At 47.0% G+C, this 20,642-nt stretch overlaps 1 protein-coding gene across 3 annotated transcripts in view; it reads left to right on the top strand.

Moving 5' to 3' along the window:
• LOC146060135 (putative ATP-dependent RNA helicase DDX60) overlaps window positions 1-20,642 on the top strand; it is a 215,099-nt gene that overhangs the window by 89,375 nt on the left and 105,082 nt on the right. For 2 of the 3 annotated variants that reach the window (XM_083173067.1, XM_083173058.1), the window contains exons 17-21: window positions 84-242; window positions 6,734-6,883; window positions 12,072-12,191; window positions 12,790-12,885; window positions 19,476-19,591. In XM_083173067.1, the coding sequence (XP_083029193.1) occupies window positions 84-242; window positions 6,734-6,883; window positions 12,072-12,191; window positions 12,790-12,885; window positions 19,476-19,591 (641 nt within the window). The remainder of the gene's footprint in view (window positions 1-83; window positions 243-6,733; window positions 6,884-12,071; window positions 12,192-12,789; window positions 12,886-19,475; window positions 19,592-20,642) is intronic. The other variant, XM_083173076.1, reaches the window with a different exon arrangement.

Genomic DNA, 20,642 nt, shown 5'->3' with positions numbered 1-20,642 from the left:
CCAATCAGGTTATGTCTATCATTTTAGAAGGCAATAGTGTTTTCTTCAGTCTTTATCTCCTTTATTTCCTCCATTAAATACAGTTACCCAGCACAAAGGATGAGAAGAATGAGAGCAGTGCATATGCAGTCGAAGTTGGTTCAGTTCGTTTCCAGATGCAGTATATGGGACCACATTTACTGAGAGATGAGAGAAGTGACCCTGATGCAAGGGTGCAACACTTCATACCAGACACATGGCAGGTAATGAGCACAAGACCCTGCTGATTACTTTGTTGTAAAACATATATTTCATCCATTTGAATTATCATTATCTCCTATGCACATATTGAGGTACATTTGCTTTGTCAACAAATTGGATTAGTTAGCGCTTGCTATTCTTGTTAAGATCAGCTGTTTTTCTTTGCCATGGCTTCAGACTACCTCTCTTACTAGGTAAAATAAGGCTACTTTAAAGGCATGGCAAACAGGATACAGGAAGGTAGTACAGCATTAGTTCCCAAACTTGGTGCTGCAGCAGGGTCCAGGACCAAATTAACTTAGTTCATAGTCCCCTGAATGGAGACTGTCCATTCCGTGGGTCGCATTGTACCGCTGGTTGGGGTAGGTTTGGAGAGCTGCAGCTGGTGATTCCTGAATAGACGCCATGTAATGTCCACATCTATTCAGTGTGGGTATGGGAGCTGCCCAGCTGCTTGGGGTAGTGCTGCGCACGCCCCTGAAATGTTGAAAACTGGAGTTGTGGCAATAGGACATACTCCCACCACACAAGGTCTCACCCATCGGACAAGGCTCCAATCCTTTTTCGGGGGCAGGCCACGCCTTTTGCATGGCAATCCTGCTTCGCTGCTTATGTGTGGTCCATGTGATAGCCAAATCCAGACCATGGGGCTGACAATCATAAAATATGTGACAAACAGAAGCACAACTCTTCCCACCACCACCACCACATACAGTAACTGCACCTGAGGATGACAACTAAGCACAAATCAATTCATTAGTAATGTTTTATTCATTTCTAGCTAAGGAACTTTTTACCTAGGGTTGCCGTGAAAAAAATGGTGATGCTCCAGGGCAGTGGGATTCAAAAATGTCTGGGAACCACTGCACTACAGTATTCTGACCCTAGAAAGACTTTGCTTAAAAACTGACAAGCATCTTAATATTACTGTACCTTGTGTTATGCCATGTTTTATCATGTCCAAGAGTGAAATGTCTATCCATATGCTATCTTCTCAGGTGAATGTATCTGTCTGTAACATTTATGCATTTTCTATGATCACTTGTGCATTGCTAATTATACACACCTACTCTGGTGCTTTGGTAACTTGATGTAATATCGCACCATGATTAGCACACACCTAACATGGCTGGCACTGTAACATTGCCCTGTGATGATTTAGCTTTGTTTACTGTAGCTTGGGTGCACTTAATGTACATTATTCTGTCTTCTGTGCTACTATGGTAGTTTGGAGTGAGCATCACGCACCCATCTCACCTTAAACATCCTAGCATCTGATGTGTGACCTTATGCATGTATATAGTTTCACATTTCAACACTCACTTATATAAACCTGAAATAACGACTCTGAGACTTGGGTTGTGCAGAAATTGTTAGCTGAATTTATTTAAAAACACTTTAAGCTAATTGATTGTATTATAATTCCTTAATTAATGGTGGCCCAGAAAGAACGGCTAGTGATCTAAGCTCCACCCCACGACTGACGTGGTTATGACATTTTCCCTAAACAACAAGCGGTATGGCTCCACCTATTTCATTGACTGCCCACCCGACCGTGTGGTGTCGCTGTCCCCGAGGGGGTGATCCAGCGCAGGCCTATAGTCAATGAAAGGTGAACGCACCGAAAACAACAGATGTGATGTATAATCATCGCTTAATGAAGACCTAAATCAATTAATCTGCCATTCTTTCCCACCAAAGCGGGGTCCTGGTCCCAGGAAACCCTCGCCCCGCCACCAGGCTATAGCACTAAAGACACTCCAAGGAACAGATCCTCCAAGAACATAAGCAGTCCTTCTTTAACCAGATGGACCCCATCGATCGTGCTTGGCGATCACCCCTCCGGCAGCTATTAGAACCGTGCCATCACTGCATTAAGCTTCTTCCTAGCCTCGTCTATTGCTCTACCATCTCATGCACCTCTCCAACACAACCGGGGTATGATATAAGACCAAATTTTGGTGCAGGTAGGCCATGCTGCGTTAATGGCCCCCAGATCACTCAAGATCTGCCCCCGCAGTTCCAGTTGGGACATCTTCCCCAAGTTGTTGCCGCCTAAGTGAATCACCAGGATATCAGGCAACCCATACAAAGTACATTCATCATCAGGAACGTCTTAGGTTCACGCCATGACATGCCCCGGATACCTAACCACCTTACCAGGCGTGAGCCAGAGAATACGGGTCCGCTCCCTGATGCTACCAGCTTTGCGGCTCAATATACAAAAGAGTGACCTACCTTCCATACCCTGCGGCTATCGATTGCCACACCTATAGAGGAATTAAATGTGTGAGAGGATATAAGTATCGGTTTGATAAGCCATGCTTGCCTATGCCTATTTAGGAGAATTTGCCAAAGGAAAAAAAAAAAAAATTTGCTGCCCAATTTTGGTTGCATAGAATTTAGTAAAGTACCAATAGGAAGCCCATTACTGACACTAAGGGGAAGGGGTTCTGGGGAACGGGGTTGGTACTTGTGTATTATCACGGCACCCCCGATATTTAGTCGCGCGATTTTTAATCGCATCGCATGCCATACACCCGATGCACTGCAATTAAATGTGAACCCGAAGAGCAGCGTGCCCGCGAGGGGCGGCGGTACGCGTCCTCCGACCTTTTCATACCCCCACTATCCACGTTGGCGTGGAGTTGATTTTATAAAGTGTGGCGAGCGCAGATATCGCATCGCATCACATACCATCGCATGCCTTATGGTCTGCGATGCATTGGGCGCGGTGATACTACACAAGTACCACAGGGTTTACTACAAAAATATCTGGACCTGCTGAGGGACTATTGACTATTTGATCGAATGGATATAAGTGAATTCAGTCCGTCAGTTCAGAAAAAAAAACGTGAAAACTCTGGACGCTCTGCCCAACAACAGAGCGTAGTTAATCCCCGAGTAGGATGGCTACAATTGGCATATAGACATCCAACAAAGCGCTAGTGCAATCAGGCAGATGCACTGCCTTCAGGACAGTAGATGCGGGCGGATGTACTTCTTGTAACTAGCGGAACACGATCGGCCCAAGGCCCTAATTTCTTCCGCCGTGTGGCCTGCCCTCGGCGCGGTTGTAGCCGCCCCTATTCTGAAAGATTGTGTGCCAAATTCCCTTTGGGGAGAGGCCTAAACCTTCAAGGCATCTACGCAATATCCAGCTAAATTGGTACCTGGTCAGTGGTGACCCCCCGTAATGCAGTAGATAGGATCCTCCCCCAGCTGTTCTGACTGTCACGTACTGGTCTGCTAGCACTATTGGACACACACTCCCGGGTGAGGCAGGGCCCAGAGCTATCCACCTCCCCATTCCTTCTTAGTCTGTTTTGGATCTCCTTATCCTGCACCATAGGGACCCACTGTCCAATCGCACATCTGATTGGAGCAAGGTATCGTTCTGTCTTTTAGATGGGGCTACCAGCTCAAACCTGAAATGCCCCGTGGAAAGCCTTGGAAAACGCCAGGCGGAAGAGCAGCCCTTCGAACGCGGACTCTGTATACTGCTCGACTGCCCCCAATAGGGCTTGAAGGAGGGAGCTATCTATTGGGCGATGGGTGTCCGGGCAAACCGGCGCTACTCGCGCCCGACCCTTCAAGGCCTTGCATATTAGAAAACCCTTGGTGAAATCAGTTATCCCCTTTAGCTTAGCGAAGAAGGAAATGCCTGCCAAATACCGCAATGCCACTGCCCTGGACCTGCCCGAGCTGTGCAAGCGCCAGAGGAAAGTTAATATGAGCTTCTGCCTACCCCTACTTGAGTGCCCTGCCCTTCCGGCGAATGATTCCCACTCCATCCATGCTTGGTGATATGTCCTGAGTGTAGCTGGTGCTACTGCGAGTTGCGCTAGCCCCACCAGGCCGGCCCGACTACCTGCCAAACATTAGAGGGGCAAGGGACCCTCCGACAATGTTAGCCTCGGGGGCCAGCTTGCAGAATCTTTCCCATTGAAACCTTGACAGCGCGTCTGCAACCTCGTTCTCCACCCGGGGAACATGTTGTGCCCGGAATAGGATGTTAAAGTGCAAGCATTGTAGCGAGAGCTGCGCCAGTACGTGCAGCACCATGATGGCCACCATGATGGCCTTCTGATTGTTGATGGCGTGTACCGTGCTGTGATTGTCACACCAGAATAGCAAGTGTTCGCCCCAAATCTCCATGGCGAACATTATAGGGATTAGCTTCAACAGCAGCATGTCCCTGGTCAGCCCCTCCTGCCCCAACTGTCGGGCCACGCGGCTGCGCACCACTGGCCCTCCAGGTAACAACTGAAACCTGTTGATCCAGCTGCGTCAGTGTAGAGCTGTAGGGCTGAGTTTTTGACGACGGGGGTGAGCCCGATACGAACACCATTAAAATCCTCCAGGAAGGAGGCTCATACCGCCATGTCTCGCCGAGTTTCGGCGGACAAACGTACAAAGTGATGGGCTCTGGCGACCCCCTTTTTGGCGCGCTCCAGCTTTCTGCAGAATAGCCGACCCATTGGTATGACCCTGCATGGTTGGCCCAGCAGCAACTGTGCCTGAAGCAGCATGATTTTATGGGATGCTAGGCATAGTGAAATACTGTCTCTCAGTTTTGCAACTTTGTCCGGTGGGAGGTGATGGGGCCCTCCATTTTCTCTTCCGCGATCGGCACGCCGAAATGTGGTAAGAGGAAAAAGATGCTTGACAGGAGGTGCGCACATTGGTTGGAGCCCGCTGGTCTGACGCAGAGGAAGTCGTCCAGGTAGTGAGCGATCCCGCTCATCCCTGCCGAGACTTCCACACACCAGTGTAGGAAAGTGCTAAACTTCTCGAAGAAAGCACATGACACCGAACATCCCATTGGCAAACACTTGTCAATGTATTCGTTGTCGATGTGGAAGCCCATCCACCTAAAAGCATCTGGGTGGAGGGGAAGCAGGCGAAATGCTGATTCCACATCGATCTTCGCCATGAGGGCCCCACAACCGAAGGACCTCACCATGGACATGGCGTCATCGAATGACTGGTATGTCACTGAGCACTGCTCCATGGGAATGGCGTCGTTGACAGAGAGGCCAGATGGGTAAGGCAGATGCTGTATCAGATGGAATTTTCTGGGTTCCTTTTTCAGGACTACTCCCACCGGCGAAATTACCATGTTCGCCAATGGTGGCCCTGAAAAAGGATCGGCCATCCGGCCTAAACGGATCTCCTTCTCTACCTTCTCCCTAAGTATGGTTGGGAAGGTGCGGGCAGACTTCAAATTTCGTATGTATGTAATGGGAAAAGGGGAGGTGGGGGGGTGAGAGTAAAACCGCACTGATTGGTGGTTGATATCCACTCTATGTTGGATTTAAGATTGGTAGGTAGATCTATGATAACTGACAATTCCCTTAGTTTAAGGTGTGTAGGTCCTGTGCACTATCGAGAAAATTCCCTCTGAGTGCCTATTAGATGGACTGTCAGTGGTGCACCCCAGAGTATAAATGTAGTATTTATGGGTTTCCAAGGGAGGAAGAGAGAGAAAGAAACTCTGGGTGGGGGCACCCTTAAATCATAGATCTATATATACAAGGTTCAGCATTTAAAATTTTCCTTTTATTGGTATGCTCTAAAATGGTGGTGTGCCTAGTCCTTAAATATTAAAATATATAAGCGCTTTGAAAATATGTAGAGTAATTGAGAGGCTGGTATTGCCTTCTGTGAGCGGCAAGGAGAGGCAGCTTGTCAAGGTGTGATCCTCATATGTCCCAGTTCCTACCAATATTGAGGTAATGATGGTAATAAGAGTTTAATCATAGGTCACGATTTTATGTAAAAATTATTATTATTATGACAAGTGCTTGTAATAGCCAGGAGACAGGGGCGCCCTTAAACAGTTTGTGCTCCTGTGTGTATAACTGCTGCTAAGATTACTTCTAATCTGTCAATTCTGAACATCTATGTGCTGCAGCGTGATAACAAGGAGTTGCTCGCAAGCAGGAGACAGTGACATTAATAGATACAAGTGTTGGTTGGTAGATACAAATGTATCCGCTGGACGAGTCCAGCGGTTACCCCACTGCCGGCTTGTGAGTGTCAGGTTCCTGTGGATGCGTGCTGGCGTCCCCGCTGGCGTCTGTTACTTGCCTGAGATGCCCGGTGACGTGGTGCACCACGTGTCCCGGGGAGGTCCCGACGTACGTTTCACTTGCGCTTGGTCACGGGAGGTGTGACTCCCGTACAGTATGGTGGACTCTGGACATGTCTTCAGACACTTTTTTTTAGTTCAGATATTTATTCCTGCTTTTAGAACTAGTAACAAGAATATACATTTTAAAACAAAAACAAAAGCACATTTTCCGCAACCATTGAGAACCATCAGAAAAATAAACAACGATCTACCAAGCCATACTCTCAAACTTATGTAGCTGAGCTGTGTTTTCTTGCAAAGTAACAACAACAAGGATGCATTACATTATTGTCTACTGTTATGAATTTGATATATTAGGTTGATTAAATGACAGTGCCCATTCTCTGCTACCTTCAGAGAGAGCTTCTTGATGTGGTTGACAATAATGAATCAGCAGTGATAGTTGCTCCAACATCTTCTGGGAAAACATATGCATCTTACTACTGCATGGAGAAAGTTTTATCACAGAGCAATGAAGCAATTGTGGTTTATGTCGCTCCTACTAAGGTATTTACAGTTTTTAAAGCTTTGTGGATTTTGATAAATGAACAATAATTTTGCTTAATATAGTATATACTTTCTGTAATAAAGGCAAGGGTCTTCTTCAAAAGCAACAAAGAGGGACCTGACAGATTGACAGTGCACAATGTATAATAACATCAACAAAGAAATCACAAGAAAGAAGACAGCACAATAAATCACATTTAGGGTCAGAAGTATCAAGCATCAAAAAATGATCAAGTGGATAGTGATAAACACAGGGACCCTAACTGTCATTTTTAGAAACATGTTCAGTAACATGATAGTTAGGGGCCAATTGGCTGGTTATTTATCATACTCCACTATTACTTTGTGAAGCTTGATACATCTGGCCCTTAGAAAGATATGAGCCAGATGATACTGTAAATTAGAGATGTGCGGCGGCCACTTTTTCGGGTTTTGGTTTTGGATCTGGATCTCCCTTCGTGTTTTGGATCTGGATTGGTTTTGGCAAAACCACCCTTGTGGGTTTTGGTTTTGGTTTTGGATCTGGATTTTTATGAAAAATGCTAAAAATGGCTAAAATAACAGAATTTGGGCTTGTTTTTGCCCCTAAAGTATTATTAACCTCAATAACATTAGTTTCCACTCATTTCTAGTCAATTTTGATCACTTCACAGCTTACAAAATTGTTTTCATTTACTGTAGTTGGGCCAAAAGGGTATACCGAGGTAGCTGGATGACTAAGCTAAGCGACAGCAGTCGGCATCACATACATGTGGACCTTACACTTCCAACCTGGCAGAGCGGCACTGCAGGGGCAGACAGGGTGGCAGTTTAATAAACTATCCCAAAAAAAGAGAAATGCTCCAAACAGCAAATACAAAGAGGTATCGGCCTTGTCATGACTGGTGGTAGCAGCTTCAGCACTCCCACTATTTCCTCCTCCATCATCCTCCAAAAATGTGTTTTTATTTTATTTATTACCTTTATTTCTTTTTCTTACTTTACACTGGACACAGCCTGTCACACTGGACACAGCCCCTTGGACACTGGACACTGCCCCTGGACACAGCCCCTGGACACTGCCCCTGGACACAGCCCCTGGACAATGGACACAGCCTCTGGACACAGCTCCTGTACACTGGACACAGCCGTCACACTGGACACAGCCCCTGGACAATGGACACAGCCGTCACATTGGACACAGCCTCTGGACACCGCCCCTGGACACAGCTCCTGTACACTGGACAATGGATATACTGTATGTCACGCTGGACACAGGATATATGCCGGCACACATTACATGTCACACTCAACACAGGATATATGTTGTGACTTGTGACAATGGACACAGGATATATTGTCGTCACACTGGCCACTGGATATATGTCGTCACACTGTACACAGGATATATGTCGTCACACAGGACACAGGATATATGTCGTCACACTGGACACAGGATATATGTCGTCACACAGGACACAGGATATATGTCGTCACAGTGGACACAGGATATATGTCGTCACACAGGACACAGAATATATGTTGTCACAGTGGACACTGGATATATGTCGTCACACTGGACACAGGATATATGTAGTCACACTGGACACAGGATATATGTCGTCACAGTGGACACTGGATATATGTCGTCACACTGGACACAGGATATATGTCGTCACACTGGACACAGGATATATGTCGTCACACTGGACACAGGATATATGTCGTCACACTGGACACAGGATATATGTCGTCACACTGGACACAGGATATATGTCGTCACACTGGACACAGGATATATGTCGTCACACTGGACACTGGATATGTGTCGTCACACTGGACACAGGATATATGTCGTCACACTGGACACAGGATATGTGTCGTCACACTGGACACAGGATATATGTCGTCACACTGGACACAGGATATATGTCGTCACACTGGACACAGGATATATGTCGTCACACTGGACATTGGATATATGTCGTCACACTGGACAATGGATATATGTCGTCACACTGGACAATGGATATATGTCACGCTGGACACAGGATATATGCCGGCACACATTACATGTCACACTGGACACAGGATATATGTTGTGACTTGTGACACTGGACACAGGATATATTGTCGTCACACTGGCCACTGGATATATGTCGTCACACTGGACACAGGATATATGTCGTCACACTGGACACAGGATATATGTCGTCACACTGGACACAGGATATATGTCGTCACACTGGACACAGGATATATGTCGTCACACTGGAGACTGGATATATGTCGTCACACTGGACACAGGATATATGTCGTCACACTGGACAAAGGATATATGTCGTCACACTGGACACAGGATATATGTCGTCACACTGGACATTGGATATATGTCGTCACACTGGACAATGGATATATGTCGTCACACTGGACAATGGATATATGTCACGCTGGACACAGGATATATGCCGGCACACATTACATGTCACACTGGACACAGGATATATGTTGTGACTTGTGACACTGGACACAGGATATATTGTCGTCACACTGGCCACTGGATATATGTCGTCACACTGGACACAGGATATATGTCGTCACACTGGACACTGGATATATGTAGTCACAGTGGACACAGGATATATGTCGTCACACTGGACACTGGATATATGTCGTCACACTGGACAATGGATATATGTCGTCACACTGGACAATGGATATATGTCACGCTGGACACAGAATATATGCCGGCACACATTACATGTCACACTGGACACAGGATATATGTTGTGACTTGTGACACTGGACACAGGATATATTGTCGTCACACTGGACACAGGATATATGTTGTCACACTGGACACAGGATATATGTCGTCACACTGGACACAGGATATATGTCGTCACACTGGACACAGGATATATGTCGTCACACTGGAGACTGGATATATGTCGTCACACTGGACACAGGATATATGTCGTCACACTGGACACAGGATATATGTCGTCACACTGGACACTGGATATATGTCGTCACAGTGGACACAGGATATATGTCGTCACACTGGACAATGGATATATGTCACGCTGGACACAGGATATATGTCGTCACACTGGACACAGAATATATGTCGTCACACTGGACACAGGATATATGTCGTCACACTGGACACAGGATATGTCGTCAGTCGTCACACAGGACAGGACACAGGATATATGTCGTGAGTGACTCGTGACACTGGACAATGGATAAGATATAGGCCGTCACACTGGACACAGCCCCTTGTATTACTGCAGCCCCTGTACACAGTGTACTACTCAGCAGCACTGCAGCCCCTGCGTGTGAGCACTGCAGCACTGAGTTAGTTAGTTAAATCACAAAAAACACAGGGTTCAGGGCTAAATAAATCACAACACAGGGCTTAGGGCTAAATAAATCACAACAGGGCATGGGCCACAGGACAGCCCCTGGACAGTGGACACTGCAGCCCCTGCGTGTGAGCACTGCAGCACCTAGTTAGTTAAATCACACTACAGGGCTCAGGCCTATAAACAGTCACTGACTCTCAAGTCTACTACACAGGGCAGTGAGGGCACAGGGCAGGTCACGGAGCACAGCACAGGGCAGTGAGGGCACAGGGCAGGTCACGGAGCACAGCACAGGGCAGTGAGGGCACAGGGCAGGTCACGGAGCACAGCACAGGGCAGTGAGGGCACAGGGCAGGTCACGGAGCACAGCACGGAGCACATGGCACGGAGCACAGCACAGGGCAGTGAGGGCATAGGTCAGGTCACGGAGCACATGGCACAGAGCACAGCACGGAGCAAACGGAGCTTCCCAACCACCCTCTTCCCTCTCCAAGAGTGGAGTGAAGATGGCGGGGTGCGCGTGCGTCTTTTATAAGATCCCGCTCCCGCAAGAATCCGACAGCGCGATGATGACGTTCGGCCTCGTTATTGGTCCGGAATTCAGGCGGGAACTCCCGAGCCGGCTCGGATCTGGCCCGGATCCCCGATATTCGGATCTGTCAGATCTCGGGGATCCGGACCCGCTCATCTCTACTGTAAATATGTGCATACATCTTTAAACCCTTGAGTGTTGTTCTGGGGCAGGAGAAATCCACCAGGGCAGGTTTTTCCTGCCCCAGAAATACCCACCACAGAACTTAGGGGCAGCCCCTTGCCCCTCTTGCCCCCCCCCCCACCCGAGGTGGTGCACAAGTGGTGCACAGCTGGAGGCACCACTGGTGCACACCTCCTTATAGATGGTACGCTTGGAAATTTTGGCTAGATGTCCACAGGCTGGTTTAGGTATCAATCTGCTTACCAGCCTACATGAGTTAAAGGAACACTGACCATATGTATTTTTTAAATTATTATTTTTTGTTTAAGGGACTGACTATCCCATCTGATAGTAGCTACTTGGTCAAACAACATTATTGGGATCTACTATAAATTATAGGCTTTGATCTTTGTTTAGGGGTCTGAGTGAATGCGCAATGAACCACTGGGATCTTGACTGCAGTTGTCGGGGTCTTCCTCACCACTTTGCTTCTCCTCTCCGTGCCATCCATCTTATTTGGTAGTCTGTCCGGGGGCCTTGCTGGGGTCTCCTTACTCTGGATGCACGTTCATCCTCTGTGGTGCCTGCTCCTCCCATCATTTGTTATCCACAGCAGTTCCTCTGGGTCTCCTCAGGCTGCTCTTTCCTAAGTTCTGCTGGTGCTCTAGTTGGTCTACCACCTTGAAATTGCTGCCTTCCTACTCAGGTGATCTGCACAAGAGGGCAATGCCACAGACAGCTCTCCATCTCAGCACAGAGGTCCTGTAGCCTATGATGGGCTGTCTTCTGTGATGATTTTGCTCTAGCCATGACTTCCTCCACTGCAGACTTGCTCCCCCAAGCCACCGCAGGGTCTGCTGACCCATTGTTACACCACTGACTGTAAGACTGTAGCATTATCATTCAGCATTAGCATAAAACAGCTGTTGATGACTTATGTTTCTGTTTAGCTACTGGTATTATGGTATGGTTGGAATGAGAAGAGAAAGTGTGAGCTTGTGGCAAGGAATATAAAATACTTTTCTTCATATTTACACTTATAATTATTTGCAATTAACATGTAAATAATTTGTTTGTATGCCCGTATAACCACCAAAAAAAATGTGCAGTATGTACTTTCATTATTTAATGCATTTGTTTTATACAGGCTCTTGTAAATCAAGTGGTAGCCACTGTAACTAATCAATTCAATAAAGATCTACCAAAAGGAATGGCATTATGTGGGGTATTCACACGTGATTATCGCACTGATGCATTAAACAGTCAGGTATGTATTACTTAATTAAACTAAGTATGATTTATATATTCATTTACTAGATTTTTTTTATTTATGGCAGTTGGTATCGTGAACATTTGGTATTTCACAGTTTAGTTATTGTTTATGGAAACTGAAACTGACTAGTTCTGGCAAAAAGTACAGTATGTATGATATTATAGCCCTTATTCAGATCTGATCACAGTACAAATGTGTTCTCAAAATGGGCAAAATCATGTGCACTGCAGGTGGGGCAGATGTAACATGTGCAGAGAGAGTTAGATTTGTGCAAGTTCTTTTGTTTCTGTGCAGGGTAAATACTGGCTGCATTATTTTTACACTGCGATTTAGATTTCAGTTTCAACACACCCCACCGAAATTTAACTCTCTGCACATGTTACATCTGCCCCACCTGCAGTGCACATGGTTTTGCCCATTTTGAGAACAAATTTGTACTGCGATCAGATCTGAATAAGGGCCTATGTACACATCTCCGCTGATGATGGCCAGCACAGATTGCATCTTAACACAAATCACAAAGTGGGGAAGTAGATGGTTAATATGTACATATTTATTCTGGTTCCATATTTTTTACATTCATTTTATACAGGTGTTGGTCACTGTACCACAATGTTTGGAAATTCTGTTGTTAAGTCCACATCGACAAGACTGGGTGAAAAGAATAAAATATATCATATTTGATGAGGTATGTTATGTTGTAAGTCATAGAGTACATTACAGTCAAGTTTTAGATCAAATTAAATGAAATAAATGAAGGGGGATTCAATTATACACAGTAAATTTACCACATTAAAATTGAAGCAATTAGTCCTGAAGGCTAACAAGGATTTTCTTTGTAGCTCAAAAAGAAATCCTCATTATCTGGCCTGTTTTCATGTGCTACGATCATGGAACTTATCCTGGATTCCATGTTAAAATGGCAATAATTTACTCACTTTGGGAGTTAAGCCTGAGGCTACCATGCTTTTCCCCCTCAATTATTGCATTTAATTGAATTCCCCCATACATAATTATATATAAATTGTAGTTCATTAAAAACCTGTAACTAAAATTTTAGGTACTTGTTTCCTATCTGGGCGCCCACTAAGTTAATTGAGCACCATGCTATTCTCCGTAGTGAAATCTGATCGCATCGCATCGTACACATACACGATATTGAACGATGCGATGCGATGCGATGCGATCCGATTCGATTTCCCATAGGAAACAATGTTAAATGGCTCAATTTAGCCAAATTATCATAGGAACAATAGTAAATGGGCCAAAAACACCCCTGAACATTGAAATGTCCCCCCAAAAGTAGTTGACGCCACCCCACCATCAACGTGAACCCGAAGCGTGGCGAGCGCAGCGAGCCCGCGAGGGGCGGCGGTACGCGTCCTCCGACCTTTTCATGCCCTACTATCCACTAGGGCGTGGAGTGAGAATAGAATAGTGTGGCGAGCGCAGCGAGCCACCGAGCCCGAAGCGTGGCGAGCGCAGCGAGCCCCGCGAGGGGACGCGGATACCTTCACAGGTAAACGCGTCCCTTTGCGGGCTTCCCAGGTGTCCGCGTCGCCATGGACACCTGGGAAGCCCGCGAGGGGACGCGTATAACTGTGAAGGTATCCGCGTCCCCTCGCGGGGCTCGCTGCGCTCGCCACGCTTCGGGCTCGGTGGCTCGCTGCGCTCGCCACACTATTCTATTCTCACTCCACGCCCTAGTGGATAGTAGGGCATGAAAAGGTCGGAGGACGCGTACCGCCGCCCCTCGCGGGCTCGCTGCGCTCGCCACGCTTCGGGTTCACGTTGATGGCGGGGTGGCGTCAACTACTTTTGGGGGGACATTTCAATGTTCAGGGGTGTTTTTGGCCCATTTACTATTGTTCCTATGATAATTTGGCTACATTGAGCCATTTAACATTGTTTCCTATGGGAAATCGGATCGCATCGCATCGCATCGCATCGCATCGTTCAATATCGTGTATGTATACGATGCGATGCGATCCGATTTCAGTACGGTGCCGTACGTAGAAAACCTGGGCGCCCAGATAGGAAACAAGTACCAAATTTTATTTTAAAAATAGATTCCACTGATACAATTAGCATGTTTATGATAGTGTAGGTACTGTATTTCTATAACACTATTCCTTGTACCAAACCTACACCTGCAGAGGAAGTCATTAGAAATTGGCTTTATACTGAGGGCACTAAACATATTGGAATATCAAGTTATCCTCAAAGGCAAGATCTACTTGTTATGATCCGGGGACCACCTTGCCACCCCTATCTCCGTTGCCTCAAACCGGGATTGGCGGACGTGTGCAGAGAGCTAGGCTTCACCAATAATAGCCGCGTTCGAGGGAGCCAGTTAGTCCGGCTCCAACCCCGATGCCACCTGGTCTTATGGGAGGACAACACGACCGCCAAGGCCAATAGAGAGCAAGGGTACAGCTAACTACACCTACAGAAGGCAAGGGGACCCCGGACGCCTGGCGTGTAATACCCCTGGGGGACACTACCCAATAATATGGGATAGATCCAGGGGAGTATGACTAAACGTAACAATACGTGAAAATGGTAATAAATATAAATGGTGAACAAGGGAGCAACAATGCTACGAAGATGGTATGCTATCACAACAACTGAGGGCAACAATGCCGAAGATGGAATATAAAGACAAAAGATACAACTGGCAGCAATGCTTCTAACTAGATGGAATATGAGACTAGAAAGCACTGGCAACCAGGTTCTCTGATGACACTTATCTGTAGCCGGACACGGGTACACGGGACACGGCACGAGGCACAGCACGAGGCACGGCACAGAACGGAACGGCACAGCACTGCAGAGCACTTCTGGAACCAGGAACACCAAGGCACACTCAGGTATGACCAAAGCTATAACCGGCGTCTGTTCCCAGCAGACGCCAGCTATTTATTTGAATCTGCCGCCTGTGACTGTGCTGACGTCAGCTGCGCTGACGCCGCACGCTGCTTGGAGACTCGGGAGCGTTGCCCAGCAACGCCCCGACGTCCAGCAGCCGGAGCTACAGAGCCGGAAGCTCGGGGCGTTGCTAGGCAACGCCCCCGACGCTCCCCCGGCGCTCCATCTCCGCCGCCCGTCCCGGACGTGACATCACGCAGAGGCGCTCTGGGACGGCGGCGGCTGACAGTACCCCCCCCTTGAGGAGAGGTCAACCGACCTCCAAGTCCTGGCTTCAACGGATTTTGCCTATGAAATAATTCTTTTAAGGATGGGGCGTGAAGGTCCTTGTCCGGGACCCAGGACCTTTCCTCAGGTCCATAGCCCTTCCAATGGACTAGAAAGAACAAACGACCGCGAGTGATTCTCGAATCAAGAATACTATCGATCACAAACTCCTTGATGCCTTGCCGAATTACTGGTGCTGGCCTGTAAGCACGTGGCCGATGGGCAGGTTTAAGTAATGAGGCATGGAATGTGGGATTGACCTTCAGAGAGCGTGGAATCTGGAGTCGAAAGGCCACAGGATTGATCCTCCTAATGATCCTGTAGGGACCGATAAAGCGAGGACCCAACTTCTTGGATGCCTGATGGATATTAATATTCCTGGTGGATAGCCACACCCAGTCTCCGACTTTAAACGAACAAGGTCTCCTGTGACGGTCGGAGAAGCGCCTTGCGGCCGTGGTCGCAAAGAGGAGAGCCCTACGGACCATAGCCCAGATACTCCTCCTACTGGTCACCCACCTGGGATTACCTGTTCTGGCGGGAACAGGATCAAACGAATTAGCCCGAGGGTGGAAACCATAGTTACAAAAAAATGGAGACATCTTGGTGGCAGAATGCCAGCCATTGTTATAGGCAAATTCTGCGAATGGCAGATTTTCCACCCAATCCTGTTGGGACTTTGATACGTAACACCGCAGGAACTGCTCGAGTGTCTGATTCACACGTTCCGTCTGCCCATTAGATTGTGGGTGATAGGCCGAAGATGGACTGAGCTTAATCTGTAACGCAGAACAAATAGCCCTCCAAAACTTGGCCACAAATTGAACGCCCCTATCTGAGACAATATCAGTAGGAAGACCATGCAGGCGAAAAATGTGGCATAAAAACAAAGAGGCCAACCTTTCCGCGGAAGGTAAACCGGTCAAGGGGACAAAATGTGCCATCTTACTGAATCGGTCTACCACCACCCAGATGGAATCACAACCCCTGGATAGTGGTAAATCGGTTATAAAATCCATGGAAATATGTGACCATGGCCTCCGGGATATCGACAAGGGAACCAACTGACCAATGGGCGAAGAACGGGGAGTTTTATTCCTGGCACAAACGTCACAGGCAGACACCCATTCCTTGACATCTCTCCTCATGGTGGACCACCAGACAGCTCTTGATAACAAAGATAACGTTTTATCACTGCCAGGATGTCCCGCTGATTTACATTGATGAAACTCCCAAAAAAATTTTTTGCGGAGCTCTAAAGGTACAAAGAGTCTACCCTCCGGAACGGCCTTAGGAGCCGAAGCTTGTGCCAACATGACTTGATCCAGAAGGCTATGAGTAAACCCAGCAATAATACAAGAGGCAGGAATAATAGACTCTGGTTGTAAATGCGGTTCTTGGACAGCAGAAAAACTTCTCGAAAGAGCATCGGCAACGACATTTTTTGACCCTGGCCTGTAAGTGATAATGAAATTAAATCGGGCAAAGAATAATGTCCACCTAGCCTGCCTAGCATTGACTCTCTTGGCTGATTGGAGATATGCCAGATTTTTATGATCCGTTATGATGGTAACCTGGAATCTAGCCCCCTCCAGCCAATGTCGCCATTCCTCTAAGGCTGCTTTATCTGGGTCATCATATAAAATCCCCATTGCCTGGAAAAAAGACTCCACGGACCGGAGAGCCGGACTGTCTGGCTTCAGCCCAAATGCCCATGTCTGTGGATCCCCCTGGAGGAGAGAAATCACCAACCCCACTCTCTGTATTTCAGACCCGGAGGACAGGGGCCGTAACCGAAAATATAATTTACAGCTCTCCCTAAAATTAAAGAACTGATGTCTATCCCCAGTGAACCGATCAGGAAGACTCATTTTGGGTTCCTTAACCGACACAGCCATTGCAGGAGCTGCTCTACGAACCTCCTCCTGAGACTCAACTCTGAGAGTAAGATCCTGCAACTGCTGAGTGAGGTGGTGTAACTGTTCAGCAAAAACCTGGGCCGGAACCCCCGCATTGGGATCCATGCTAAACCAAGAAACACACAACCACTGTAGAGGTAATATGGTTGTGTTACAACTTTTTTGTGGCCGGTTATAATGTTATGATCCGGGGACCACCTTGCCACCCCTATCTCCGTTGCCTCAAACCAGGATTGGCGGACGTGTGCAGAGAGCTAGGCTTCACCAATAATAGCCGCGTTCGAGGGAGCCAGTTAGTCCGGCTCCAACCCCGATGCCACCTGGTCTTATGGGAGGACAACACGACCGCCAAGGCCAATAGAGAGCAAGGGTACAGCTAACTACACCTACAGAAGGCAAGGGGACCCCGGACGCCTGGCGTGTAATACCCCTGGGGGACACTACCCAATAATACGGGATAGATCCAGGGGAGTATGACTAAACGTAACAATACGTGAAAATGATAATAAATATAAATGGTGAACAAGGGAGCAACAATGCTACGAAGATGGTATGCTATCACAACAACTGAGGGCAACAATGCCGAAGATGGAATATAAAGACAAAAGATACAACTGGCAGCAATGCTTCTAACTAGATGGAATATGAGACTAGAAAGCACTGGCAACCAGGTTCTCTGATGACACTTATCTGTAGCCGGACACGGGTACACGGGACACGGCACGAGGCACAGCACGAGGCACGGCACAGAACGGAACGGCACAGCACTGCAGAGCACTTCTGGAACCAGGAACACCAAGGCACACTCAGGTATGACCAAAGCTATAACCGGCGTCTGTTCCCAGCAGACGCCAGCTATTTATTTGAATCTGCCGCCTGTGACTGTGCTGACGTCAGCTGCGCTGACGCCGCACGCTGCTTGGAGACTCGGGAGCGTTGCCCAGCAACGCCCCGACGTCCAGCAGCCGGAGCTACAGAGCCGGAAGCTCGGGGCGTTGCTAGGCAACGCCCCCGACGCTCCCCCGGCGCTCCATCTCCGCCGCCCGTCCCGGACGTGACATCACGCAGAGGCGCTCTGGGACGGCGGCGGCTGACACTACTATACTTTCACAGACTTACAGTATCTTTAATAACAAATAGGCCAGGCAATACCCTGGCCTATTTGTTATTAAAGACAGTGTTGGGGAGAGCGGCCGAGCATCAGTGTCCAGGAGAGTGGCCGAGAGTCTGTATCAAAAAGAGAAGCCGTGCGGCAGTGTCAGGGAGAGCAGCTGTGCGGCATTGTCAGGGAGAGCGGCCGAGCAGCAGTGTTGAGAAAAGCGGCCGAGCATCAGCGTCGAGGAGCGTGAGCGTTACTGTTGGGGGAGTGTAAATGTCGGGGTAAGTGTCAGTGTCGGGGAGAGCAAGCAACAGTACTAGACAGTGTCGACAGGGAGGGAGAGCAAGAAACAAGTGACACAGAGGGGGAAATTTACTAAAGGAAATTTGTAAAAAAAATAGGTGTATTTGTATCCAGAAATACACTTATTTTTGACATTTACTATCCCGAAAATACGACAATTCGTATTTGTATTGATGTGTTATCAACACTAATACGAATTGCCGTATTTTCGGGATAGTAAATGTCAAAAATAAGTGTATTTCTGAATACAAATACACCTATTTTTTACAAATTTCCTTTAGTAAATTTCCCCCAGAGTGTCAAAGACAGGGGGTGGGGAACACTACATGATCAAGCAGCAGAGGAAGCTCCTGCCTCCTCCTACGCAACCTCTGTGCAGTTGCAGACTAGGGGGGTGGGAGTGAAAGAAACAGATGTACAGCATGCTATTGGTGGGGTGAAGAGGAGGGGATCTTTGGAGGCAGCTGGTATCTGCACCATCTACTGATTAAATAATGGGGAAGATGTATGGCTGGGCTATATGGGGGAGAAGGGGTATTAGCGCAAGTTATGTGCACTGATACCGCTTCTCCCCCATGTATGACAGAGCCAGCGTGCTCCCCCATGTATGACAGAGCCAGACCGGGTGCATAGCATGGCACCATCATACATGGGGGAGAAGCAGTACCAGTGCACATAACGTGTGCTGATACCCCTTCTCCCCCATATCGTCCGGTCATACATCTGCCCCAAAGTGTCTGTAAACTCTGTTATCTATTCTAGGTTCACTGCTTAGGAGGAGAAATTGGAGCAGAAGTTTGGGAACACATTCTAGCCATAATTCGATGTCCATTTTTAGCTTTGTCTGCAACAATTAGCAACCCAAAACACCTAACCGAGTAAGTACATTTTCATCAGAAATACAACCTTTACTGCTTCATGACAGAAATTACCTTTTTCCCTCCATGACCAAGGTAGTTTTCACATTTTGGTCTTATGGAACTACTTACTTTATCATTTTGCAGTATACATTGGTCACATTTAGATACCTATGTTTTTGTAATTGATAGAGTTTCATTTTGCTAGATGAGTTGAATAAATCTATTTTTATTTGAAGGCCATTATGTAGGAAAGGTGACTATAAATAAAAAATAAAAAAAACGATATGACAAATGCAGAAGTAATTCTGCTGTATCCAATGACAGGTCAACTTGACCTTGTGTTTTGGATCATTGTCATGTTGGAACATCCAAGTACGTCCCATGCACAGCTTTTGGTGCTGATGAGTGCTAATTTTCCTCCAATATTTTCTGATAACATGCTGCATTCATCTTGCCATCAGTTTTGACCATGTTTCAGCAATCCACCTCCGTGTTTCACAGTAGGAATGGTGTACCTTTCATCATAGGCCTTATTGACTCCTCTCCAAATGTAATGTTTATGGTTGTGGCCAAAAAGATACATTTTGGTCTCATCACTCCAAATGACTTTGTTTCAGAAGTTTTGAGGCTTGTCTCTGTGCTATAAAATAATAAAAAACAAACCACAATCAGGCACGATAATCAGGTGTTCGCTCCACTATTCAATATATATACTATACTAACATGTGTTAGTTTAGGGAGATACTGTATATAGAGGCTGCTCCCAGAGGCAATTCTGGAGATTGCTAGTAAGGATGGCACATAATTAGATAATTGAAACCAATCAATCTTATACACATATGTATTTATATATATATATATATATATATATATATATATATATATATATATATGAGAGAGAGGTAGACGGCCTGGCACTCCCTCAGCTGGTATTCAGTACCTGGGCGCCTTCTGGAACAAACAGGTAGTCTCGTAGGAAGGAACAGACAGCGGCACTCCAAGGGTTTTCAACAGCGTGTATTAAAGCAAACCAAAGTTTCGGGGTATCATTCACCCCTTTGTCAAGGTT

Source organism: Crinia signifera, chromosome 1 (assembly GCF_055691185.1).
Source record: "Crinia signifera chromosome 1, ASM5569118v1, whole genome shotgun sequence".
NCBI classification, from domain to species: Eukaryota; Metazoa; Chordata; class Amphibia; order Anura; family Myobatrachidae; genus Crinia; species Crinia signifera.
The sequence above is the reverse complement of the archived record's forward strand: the minus strand, read 5'-3'. Positions and strand labels throughout refer to the sequence as shown.